This window comes from Primulina eburnea, chromosome 6, assembly GCF_022965805.1.
Source record: "Primulina eburnea isolate SZY01 chromosome 6, ASM2296580v1, whole genome shotgun sequence".
NCBI classification, from domain to species: Eukaryota; Viridiplantae; Streptophyta; class Magnoliopsida; order Lamiales; family Gesneriaceae; genus Primulina; species Primulina eburnea.
Window position 1 is genome coordinate 15,548,912 of NC_133106.1, and position 11,394 is coordinate 15,560,305.

General features: G+C 46.3%; 2 protein-coding genes and 1 long non-coding RNA gene across 3 annotated transcripts; 2 read left to right on the forward strand and 1 right to left on the reverse strand.

Moving 5' to 3' along the window:
• Positions 1-3,792: 3,792 nt before the first annotated feature.
• Positions 3,793-4,489, reverse strand: LOC140833342 (uncharacterized). Its single transcript, XR_012118422.1, has 3 exons — positions 4,356-4,489; positions 4,023-4,109; positions 3,793-3,934 (listed from the first exon to the last, which is right to left on the reverse strand). It is a non-coding gene; the product is annotated as an uncharacterized lncRNA (long non-coding RNA).
• Positions 4,490-5,659: 1,170 nt separating this feature from the next.
• LOC140835339 (uncharacterized) lies at positions 5,660-7,723 on the forward strand. The gene has a single exon (XM_073200829.1). The coding sequence runs from the start codon at positions 5,660-5,662 to the stop codon at positions 7,721-7,723; it is 2,064 nt and encodes a 687-aa protein (XP_073056930.1).
• Positions 7,724-9,207: 1,484 nt separating this feature from the next.
• LOC140835340 (uncharacterized) lies at positions 9,208-10,528 on the forward strand. Its single transcript, XM_073200830.1, has 3 exons — positions 9,208-9,474; positions 9,563-9,820; positions 10,019-10,528. The coding sequence occupies exons 1-3, from the start codon at positions 9,208-9,210 to the stop codon at positions 10,526-10,528; spliced, it is 1,035 nt and encodes a 344-aa protein (XP_073056931.1).
• The last annotated feature ends 866 nt before the right edge of the window (positions 10,529-11,394 follow it).

Below are 11,394 nucleotides of genomic sequence, written 5' to 3' on the forward strand. Positions count from 1 at the left end.
GTATCCGTATAGCTACTATTTTGTCCGAGCCAGTTTTGTATTCTCGGATTAGAGATGCTCAGATGTCTGATTCTAAGATTCAGAAATTAGCTCGGTTGGCTGATGGAGATAATACTTCTGGTTTCCACTATCAGTCCGAGGGTCTTTTGTGCTTATCTGGTCGTGTTGTTGTACCGGAAGATGACACTTTGAGGGAGGAGATTTTGTCCCAGGCTCATCGTAGCAAGTTGAGTGTTCATCCAGGGAGCAACAAGATGTATAAGGATTTGAGGACTCGATTTTGGTGGAAAGGTATGAAACGTAATGTTTACCAGTATGTCTCCAAGTGCCTTGTCTGTCAGCAGGTGAAGGCTGAGTATCGACGACCTGGAGGTTTGTTGCAGAATCTTCCTATTCCGGAGTGGAAGTGGGAGCATATCACGATGGACTTCGTGACTCACTTGCCTATGTCTGTGGGGAATAGAGATGCTATCTGGGTGGTAGTGGATCGACTTACTAAGTCTGCCCATTTTCTTCCGTATAACAGAGATTTCACTTTCGATCGGATGGCACGGTTGTACATTCAGGAGATTGTACGGTTTCATGGTGTGCCCGTGAGTATCGTTAGTGACAGAGATCCTCGATTTACATCTAGATTTTGGGGCAGCTTTCAGCAAGCTTTGGGCACTACCTTGAGTTTGAGTACTGCATATCACCCAGAGACTGACGGTCAGTCAGAGAGGACTATTCGTACTCTTGAGGATATGTTGAGATCTTGTGTGATGGATTTCGGGCCAGCTTGGCAGGATCATCTGCCACTGATAGAGTTTGCATACAACAACAGTTTTCATAGGAGTATTGGTATGTCTCCGTTTGAAGCATTGTATGTCGACGTTGTCGTACTCCTCTATTCTGGGAGGAAATCGGAGAACGACAGGTCGAGGGTCCAGAATTGATTCAGCAGGCCATGGACAAAGTTCTTGTGATCAAACAGCGGATTAAGACTGCTCAGGATCGACAAGCGAGTTATGCGAACTCCAAGCGCAGACCTCTTCATTTTGATGCAGGCGAGAAAGTGTTTCTCAAGGTATCACCTTTTCGGAGGATTCTGAGATTTGGACTCAAGGGTAAGCTATCTCCGAGATTCATTGGTCCTTTTGAGATCTTAGAATGTGTGGGAGATTTGGCCTACAGATTAGCTTTGCCACCGTATCTGTCTAGTGTTCACAATGTGTTTCATGTGTCCTTGTTGAGACGATACGTAGCGGATGAGTCTCATGTTTTGCATCCGACAGAAGTTCAGCTGAATCCGGATTTGTCTTTTGTGGAAAGACCGGTTTCGATCTTAGACCGGAAGGATAAGGTACTGCGGAATAAGACTATTCCTCTTGTCTTAGTGCAGTGGCAGCGCCGAGGTACTGAAGAAGCTACTTGGGAACTAGAGAGTCGCATGCGGTCAGAGCATCCAGAGTTGTTCTAGTTGTAGTATTTTCAGTAATGATTGTAATTTCAGTTGTACTTTCAGTTGTAATTCATTCTTAAGTTGAATGTATTGTTGTTCAGAATTGTCATTCTTCAGACTCGATTTCGCGGACGAAATCCTTTTTAGGGGGGGAGAATGTAGTATCCCGATGCCTAATTTGAGTTAATTATTGGATTAATTATATTTCGGTGGGATCGGAAGGACCGAACAGAGTTCGGATCGTCCGAAGCGGGTTCGGATCGTCCGAAGAGGGTTCGAATCGTCCGAAGACAGGTGGCTGGACACGTGGAAGACATGCAGAGTTCGGATCGTCCGATCAGGGTTCGGATCGTCCGAAGACAGGTGTCTGGACACGTGGAAGACATGCAAGGTTCGGATCGTCCGATCAGAGTTCGGATCGTCCGAAGTGTGCCGGATCGGATCTTCCGAAGTGGATCGGATCTTCCGATCGTTGTCTATAAATAGAGGCGCGAGGCTTCATTTGTTACTCGCCAATTCCGAGTGTTCCAGAGCGTTTTAGTCGTTTCTGATGGGTTTCTAGTCTTTTCCCGAGGATTAGGCACTAGCGGGGAGCTACTAGTCTTGTAGCGGAGCTGTGCTCTAGTTGGGAGCTAGCGGCATCAGTGGGCTGACTACGGACGCAGGCTTGATTCTAGGGCTGATTGCTAGGATTTACTGATTTGAGGTACGAAAGTACTATCCGAGATAGCAAGATTGAGTATGCTTTACTATGTGTTGCATGTTTATATGTTGCATTATTATCTGTCATATGATGCATGGTTTATTATGCGGCATTTGCATAATCATGTTGAGCCTGATTATCTTTGAGATAGCCTGTTGAGAGGGTGCTCAGCCCTCGTTTGTTGTGGATGGTTGGACCCCGTTGGCCGACGGTGGTCAGGTCACCGGTATATCCACAGGTTTATTTTGGTATGGGAGCCACCTCCTGGTGCGACGGCGCAGAGTGCTACATACCTTGACGTCATTTACCTGAGCAGTATTTCGATATACCCAGATCCTGGTATCCAGTACATTTTGCATACATGCATGTCATAGTCTTGTATACTCATGCTTTCGGTGCTGAGCGTTTTATGCTCACGTCCTCGGTTTATCTCTGTTTTGGACACCCTATTCGATGGGGCAGGTCTCAGGTTGGACGGTCCAGGAGGGAGTGGACAGGGAGCTGGCAGAGGTTGACCTGTAGTTGTTGGTATTTGTTCTTGGTATTTAGTTCGATCTGGTTGTTTAAGTATTTTGTACTTACAGATTCGATTGGGTTGTATTACTGTTTTTCCGCTGTTTACCTGATTCAGTTTTAAATGTTAATTTTACATGCTTAAGTTCTGATTAGTAGGTGATTCTGGAACGGGTCACTACAATACATTTAGCGGACTTCTAATTATCCATCCTGGGAGATTGAATGTATAAACTTGGTGACTATAACAGGTGCTTGTGTTTTACTAACTAGCCGGATTTATTTTTCTTATAATCTGGGCAATGAATTTATGTTGGGAATATCAATAAGATGTGTCTGAAGAAGACAACAAAAACTTTTGTTCAGATTTGCCAAAGCATCCAACTAGAAGAACCTTTATGGTCTTAAATCTTAATGCTTCACGATAACGGAGGCTAATAAATTATCAGCCCAAGCTGGCGTGGCCAACTAAATGAATCTGCCTCATCATTTGTTGCACGGTTTAAAGTTCAAGGTCTCAGAAGACTGCAAATCACTCGGGAGCACGCAACGGCTTCTTTCGACCATATTGATTTTTTACGGTTAAAGATCAGCGATACACATATATGGTCGAACAAGGCCGGTGCGTGCTCCCGACGCCATCGGGTCTTTATTTTAGTGACACCAGACTCACGCGTGATGCACGTTGTGATTTCGTCAGCCACAAATGATGGAGTTGATTGAAGGGATCATATCAAGATATATATTAAATGAAGAGGGACGAATTGGCTTGTGAAAATATTTAGGGATATAATCGAGAATCAGTTAAAACCCATAAAAATGCATTGATGCTCAAAACAGACAGAAATAAAATACATATTTTGGTGCATTTACACATTTTCTAGATATTTTCTAATACAAATTTTAATTTTCAAAATTCTTAAGAAGCATAGATTGAGCTAAAAAAAACTCATCACTGATGATAAATAGTGAAAACATGAGAAGTATAAAAAGAAATGCACTTAATTATTTCACTATCCCAAGAAAAAAGAACTAATAACGCTCAAATTTCAATGCAAGCGAGAGCAAATACAATAAATAGTTTCTCACGAGTCACTAAAAGAAATCCCAAATACAAATCTACAAAAATGACACGAAAAAAATAAAATTAAATCAAGGACAAGACACTCTGTATCATGTTCCGAGCTAGAACTCGATTAGGCAGGATCAGTCGCTTTATTAGCCTCATCAGGAGTTTTCAAGTACCATCTTTTGAGTCATGCTGAAGCTTTCAATACCTGTTACGGCAGTTTTTAGTCCCGACCAAATAAACACGAAAGAAAACGATAGAAAAATTAATCCATCCGGCGAAGGAAGATCGAATACCTCTTCATCCCAGCTTATTCTCCACATCATGAAACTCAGAGCAAGTGTCAGACTGATAACTCCACACAGCAATCCGATCCAAAGTCCCTGTTAGATCATCGTCATTTTTCAAGTAAAAGTACGGGTGTCATGATGTGTCAAGGAAAATATCGAGTTCAAGATATGAAAACCCTAATTTTTGTAAGCTAACAAAGGAGGTTTGGTATAGTGTCTGTGTTCTTGATTGCTGAAAGTTGGATCTTTTCTTAGTGATCATCCGAGCTCTCAGATGTAAATCTATATATATATATATATAAATATATATATAGTTAGTTGTATAGGAAACGCATGTACCTTTACTTGAAGATCCATCACATATCCAAGAAACAGGCCGATTGGTAGACCGATGAGATAGAAGCAAACTCCGTTGATCATAGCCACTGTTGCTTGCAAACCAGCTCCGACAGCCACACTTGAGATGATGACGACAACATTCCGGGATTTTTCAAGCATGACATACAGATTTGGAATTCGCGTATTTCATTTACTTGAAACATTTACAAGTCACGAAAGCGTAGCTTAAAAACTAAGGTTTAGCAATTCATAGATGGTGATACCCCCATTAGGATCCGGGTCATAGTTAGGATCGGTTTCAGGAGCATCCGGGTAGAACTCCCCTTCCCGGGCAGAGTGGTGTTGTCCGCAATTCTTTACTATTAACCCGGGCCCTCATAGAGTTGGCCGGGTGCTTCTCACCTGTCCGAGTTAAGTTCTCGGTTACTTTACCACTCGGGCAACCTCGAGAATAGCGCTACCTCGATAAGTGAACCATACTCGAGTGTGATCATTACAGGCAATCCAATCTGTCAGAACAACTTGAGTTTGGAGTGTCCGAGAAGTCATCAGAAGCTAGTATGGTAAACCGACTTAGTAGATGACACGGAAACCGAGGTAACTACCCATTCCTCTCCTATAAATAGCAGGTATTAATGTCATTTAATGATCCGAAAAAAAAAGAAAAGAAAAACCTTTGAACTTTAAGCACTCTACGTATTTTTCCTCAAATATTGCTCGAAGTTCATCATCTTACAATCTGCTGACTTTATCATCGGAGTGGCTACGTCGGAAACTCCTCCGGCGCCCATTCACGAGTTCTTTTTATTGTTTGCAGGTGTTGTTCAAGCCATTGTCTTCGTTCAAAATTCCCAAATATTATAAATTGTTGATCTGATCCGTTGGAGCTTCTTACCCGGCTCACCCATTTCAACAGGATCATATCATTGGCGCCGTCTGTGGGAAGTATATTGAGCTCGAGACGTTGATATGGCTCGCACTAGGAGAACAGACCAAAATAACTCCCGGACCCAGGGGGACGGGGGACAATCTTCAAGACAAGTGGGTGTTAATAACACCGAGCAGAATCTCGTAACTATGACCCGTGAAGAGTTGAAAAAAATGATGGCCGACGCAATAGCTCAAGCTATGGGCAACAAAAAAGTTTCTCGACACAGCATGCCGCCCGAGCAAGAGCAAGAGCAGGAGCAGGAGCAGGAGCAGGAACGGAGGGAGGAGGAGGAAGTGAGTGGAGGTAACATGGATTATAGTGTCGGGTCAAAAGCTCCGATACGGCAGAGGAGTTGAGAGAGTTAAAGCAAAAGATGAGGATCCTAGAGGGACAGTTGGAGAGCCGTAGCGCCGCCCGGGTCGTTGCCAAAGGGTGCCCGTTTGCTGATATTATTGTCCGAGAGCCTCTTCCCGGGAATTTCAAGTCTGCCAAAATAAAAGATTACGATGGCAATTCGGACCCGGAGGAGCATCTCGCCAGGTTCGAAAACATGGCCATGCTGCACTGCTACATTGACCGAATCAAGTGCAAGGTATTCTTAACAAATCTGGTGGACTCCGCCCAGAGATGGTTTGAGGGTTTGCCCCCTCAAAGTGTGCATTCTTTCAGAGATTTCCAAAAAGTATTCCTACACCATTTCAGTAGCAGCAAGAAATACAAAAAGACTGCTTTTAGTCTTTTTGAGGTGAAGCAGAGCCCGGAGGAGAGTTTGAGGGCTTATATCAAAAGGTTCAACAGGGTAGCCCTAGACGTCCCATCTTGTGCCGGCGAGACTAAGACTACAGCCTTCACTCAGGGTTTGAGGGAGGGAGAATTCTTCAAATCACTAACGAAAAAGGTACCCGGGGATTTTGAGGACCTGTTATCCCGGGCAGAAAAGTACATAAATATGGAGGAAGCCCAGAAGCAGAAGAGGGAAGCCGTGAGGAAAGAAAGAGGAGACCGGACATCTAAGCCCGAGGAGAGGGGGCAAAAGAGGAGCAATCCAGGGCATTTCTCCCATCATGTGCCTTTGAAGATTGCCCGAGAGAGGGAGGTGCAGGAGTGTAGTAGAGATTTGGCCCCGGACCATCAGCTGTCCCGGCCAGAGAAAAAGGGATTTTGTGCTCTTCACAAGTTGGGCTACCATAACACCGAGGATTGCAAAGTTCTGAAGGGAAATTATGTTGCGCCTTCTCTCCCAAAGCCCATTATCAATACCCAGATGCCTAGGTTGCCACCATGGACATCCCGGCAGCCCGGATCTAGTTCCCGGGGAGGAGGTGTCAGAAGCAATCCTAGGATCGAGCCCGGAAGGAGAAGGGGGCCTGAGCCTGAGCAAAGAAAGAAGTCACCCCCGGTTGTAGGGACGATTAAAATGATATCCGAAGGCTCTACTGATGGAGACTCTAACCAGGCGAGGAAGTCAAGGAGTAGGAGAGAATGTTTGGAGGTGGAAGGATCGAGGAAGAGTGAGGCAGTCATCAGTTTCGGCCCGAAAGACCTAAGAGGGGTGAATCTACCCCACAATGATGCCCTGGTGATCCAAGCCCGAGTGGCGAATTATGATATTCTGCGAGTCTTCGTGGACTCAGACAGTTCTGTGAATGTAATTTTTAAAGATGCTTTTGAGCAGATGGATTTACAGGGCTATCACCTGGAAACCGCTCTTTTTGGCTTCGCCGGGCACGTGGTTTATCCGGAGGGGGAAATTATTTTACCTCTGACTTTGGGTTCTCATGATCTCAAAAGAACAGTGATGACTTCTTTCACTATGGTGGACTCCCCATCATCGTATAACATCATCCTTGGAAGGCCAGCCATGAATGAGTTGAGGGCTGTAGCGTCTACCTACCACCAGAAAATAAAATTTCCTGTGGGAGCAAGGGTAGGAGAAGTCCGGGGAGATCAACCCTCTTCTCGAAAGTGTTATGTAGAAGCGGTCCGGGCAGATCAGAGCAGATCTAAGAAGGAGGGGAAGAGGGCTAAGATAGGTGACACAGGAGGAAGGATAGTGGAGGAAGGGGAGATACACTTTGTGGCAGAGGAAGAGCAGGAGGCGGTGGAGATTGGGCCAGGACAGCAAATCCGGGTGGCTCGGGATCTCAGCATGACCACCCGGGTGAGTTTAATTAAATGTTTAAAAACTAACATCCATGTGTCTGCCTGGTCCCAGCAGGAGCTTACGGGGATTTCTCCCTTTATATCGGAGCATCATTTAAACATCCTCCCAGGGTCTCACCCCATAAAGCAGAAAAAGAGGCACTTTGGTCCTGAAAAGGATAAAGTCATATCAGAGCAAGTAAAGGAGCTCCTGAAGGCGGGGCATATTCGGGAAATTCAATTCCCTACGTGGCTTTCCAATGTGGTTTTAGTACCTAAATCCACTGGCAAATGACGCATGTGTGTAGACTTCCGCGATCTGAACAAAGCGTGCCCTAAAGATCATTATCTGCTGCCCCGGATTGACCAGCTGGTAGATTCCACCTCGGGCTATGAGCTGCTGAGCTTTATGGATGCGTACCAGGGGTATCATCAAATTCCCTTGGCCAAAAAAGATCAAGATAAAGCCAGCTTCGTCACCTCGGGAGGTACATTTTGTTATATTGTAATGCCTTTCGGGTTGAAGAATGCAGGGGCCACTTATCAGCGTCTTATGGACAAAGTATTCGAGAAGCAACTGGGGCGGAACGTGGAGGTCTATGTGGATGATATCTTAAGCAAGACCCGGGAGGTCACTACTTTTATTGATGATCTGGAGGAAACTTTTGCCACCCTCATGCAATATGGGATCAAGCTTAACCCGGCCAAATGTATTTTTGGCGTAAAGAGTGGCAAATTCTTGGGATTCATGGTTACAGAGCGGGGAATTGAGGTAAATCCGGAGAAGGTGAAGTCTGTCTTATGTATGCCCTCTCCCGAGTCTGTAAAAGAGGTACAAAAGCTGACGGGAAGGATTGCTTCCTTTTCTCGATTTATATCCCGATCAGCACACAGAAGTTATCCTTTCTTTCAAGTCTTGAGAAAGGCCCAGCAATTCGGATGGAACGATAAATGTGAACAAGCCTTCCAGGATTTGAAAGCCCATCTTGCAGAGCTCCCGGTATTAGTAAAGCCCGAGCCCGGGGAGAAATTATTCCTGTATTTATCATCTACAGAGCATGCTGTCAGTTCAATGTTGATCAAAGAAGAAGGCTCTGATCAGAAGCCTGTCTATTATGTCAGCCACGCTCTAAGAGGGCCCGAGCTCCGGTATACAGAGGTAGAGAAGATTGCATTGGCTTTGATCGTGACCGCCCGGAAGCTAAGAACTTACTTCTTATCGCATCAAATAGTGGTTCTTACCAACAGCCCTCTTGGTAGAATCATGACTCATGCTGAGGTATCCGGGCGAATGATTAAGTGGACGGTGGAATTGGGGGAGTACGATATCGAATACAAACCACGAGTGGCTATCAAGGCACAAGCTTTATCAGACTTTTTATCTGAGATGATCCAGCCCAGCGGAGAGGAAGTGTGGAGAGTTTTTGTAGTTGGGGCGTCTAGCCTTGCGGGGTGCGGAGTAGGAGTCGTGATGATATCTCCCCCGGGAGAAAAAATCAAATTGGCAATAAGGATTGATTCCCGAGTAACTAATAATGAGGCCGAGTACGAGGCTGTGCTAGCTGGAATTCGAGCTGCTCGGGAAGTCGGGGCTTCCCGGATAATTATATATTCTGATTCACAACTCGTAACTTAGCAGATAAAGGGTGTATATGAAGCTAAAGATGATAGGATGCTGAAATATCTACAGCTTATCAAAGCTCGAGCAGAGGCTTTTCGGATTGGAGTATCGAGCAAATCCCCCGAGAAGAAAACGGCGAGGCAGATATTCTTGCAAAAATGGCAGCATCCCTAAGTGAAGTAAGCACCCGGGAGGTATTGCATGTCTCCCGCTTGATCCTCTCGACGGACGAAGAAGGAACACCCGATCCAGAAAGCTCCTGGATGACGCCTTTAATCAGATTTATTGAAAATGGTGCACTACCCGAGGACAGAGGTCAAGCTCAGAAGATTAAGAGACAAGCTCCCAGGTTTGTTCTCTTAAACGCAATCTTGTATAAAAGATCATTCCAGGGGCCTCTTTTAAAATGCTTGCCTGAAAAGGAGGTAGATTATGTACTCCGGAAAATTCATGAAGGATGTTGCGCGGAGCACCTCGGAGGAATGTCTCTAGCTCGAAAAACCATGCTTGCAGGATTTTGGTGGCCTTGGTCAGGATGCAGCTCGGGTGGTTCAAACCTGCGAAGGATGTCAACATCATACAAACTTCAAGCATAGCCCAGCTACTCTTATGAAGCCTATTTGGGCGTCTTGTCCTTTTGATCAGTGGGGCATGGACATTGTAGGTCCTTTCCCAATTGCCCGAGCTCAGAAGAAATTCTTATTAGTAGCAGTCGATTACTTTTCCAAGTGGGTAGAAGCTGAGCCTTTGGCAAGAATTACAGAAACGGAGGTATTGAAATTCCTGTGGAAGAATATTGTATGCCGATTTGGAGTGCCCCGGAGATTAATCTCAGATAATGGCAGACAATTTCAAGGCAAAGGAATTGTTTCATGGTGCCAAGAAATGAAGATCACTCAATCCTTCACCTCTGTGGCTTATCCTCAAGCAAATGGCCAAACAGAAGTTGTCAATAGGATTATTGTATAGGCATTGAAGACGAGACTTCAGGGTAAAGGGAAGGATTGGGTTGAAGAATTACCTAGTGTTCTTTGGGCCTACAGAACTACTCCGCGGATACCTACTCAGGAAACCCCTTTCAGCCTTGTATACGGCTCTGAAGCAGTTCTTCCAGTTGAGATTGGAAAGACTTCTCCCCGGGTAGAATCTGACCCCCGCAATAATGATGAAAGCCGGGCCAGGGAATTGGATTTAGTGGAGGAAAAGAGGGACCGAGCGTTTATCCGCAAGGAGGCCTACAGAGGTCGGGTCATGAGAGCTTACAATAAGAGGGTTCGAGTCCGAGATTTCCAAATCGGAGATTTAGTCATGAAAAAGGTCAATCCAGCAGGAGAGGTGGGAAAATTAGAAGCAAAATGGGAAGGGTCATACAAAATCATCCGAAGAGTCAGCCCAGGATCTTTTTATCTAGAGGATGCACAAGGACGCTCTCTCAAAAGACCCTGGAATGCATTTAATTTAAAGCAATACTATACATAACGGATGTAATCGATTCGCTGAGGATATCAATGAAAGATTTGCTTTTCCCAAAAGTGTTGTATTATTATCTCCCACAAAGAAAACAATCAAAAGCCCAGGGCACTACACCCTGGCTCGGGGCAACAAACCTCGACCATTCCCAAGTCCCGGGACATGCTCCCCGGCCCAAGGCTCCGTACCTTGGTTCTCAAAAGCCCAGGGCACAACACCCTGGCTCGGGGCAACACACCTCGACCATTCCCAAGTCCCGGGACATGCTCCCCGGCCCAAGGCTCCGTACCTTGGTTCTCAAAAGCCCAGGGCACTACACCCTGGCTCGGGGCAACAAACCTCGACCATTCCCAAGTCCCGGGACATGCTCCCCGGCCCAAGGCTCCGTACCTTGGTTCTCAAAAGCCCAGGGCACTACACCCTGGCTCGGGGCAACAAACCTCGACCATTCCCAAGTCCCGGGACATGCTCCCCGGCCCAAGGCTCCATACCTTGGTTCTCAAAAGCCCAGGGCACAACACCCTGGCTCGGGGCAACACACCTCGACCATTCCCAAGTCCCGGGACATGCTCCCCGGCCCAAGGCTCCGTACCTTGGTTCTCAAAAGCCCAGGGCACTACACCCTGGCTCGGGGCAACACACCTCGACCATTCCCAAGTCCCGGGACATGCTCCCCGGCCCAAGGCTCCGTACCTTGGTTCTAAAAAGCCCAGGGCACTACACCCTGGCTCGGGGCCACACACCTCGACCATTCCCAAGTCCCGGGACATGCTCCCCGGCCCAAGGCTCCGTACCTTGGTTCTAAAAAGCCCAGGGCACTACACCCTGGCTCGGGGCCACACACCTCGACCATTCCCAAGTCCCGGGACATGCTC

Bases quoted from the DNA above. Each gene is read 5' to 3' on its own strand.
- LOC140835339 (XM_073200829.1), top strand. From the start codon at position 5,660: ATGAGGATCCTAGAGGGACAGTTGGAGAGCCGTAGCGCCGCCCGGGTC.
- LOC140835340 (XM_073200830.1), top strand. From the start codon at position 9,208: ATGGCAGCATCCCTAAGTGAAGTAAGCACCCGGGAGGTATTGCATGTC. The intron at 9,475-9,562 runs GTAGATTATGTA...CCATGCTTGCAG, and splicing joins AATGCTTGCCTGAAAAGGAG to GATTTTGGTGGCCTTGGTCA. The intron at 9,821-10,018 runs GTATTGAAATTC...ATTATTGTATAG, and splicing joins CAAGAATTACAGAAACGGAG to GCATTGAAGACGAGACTTCA.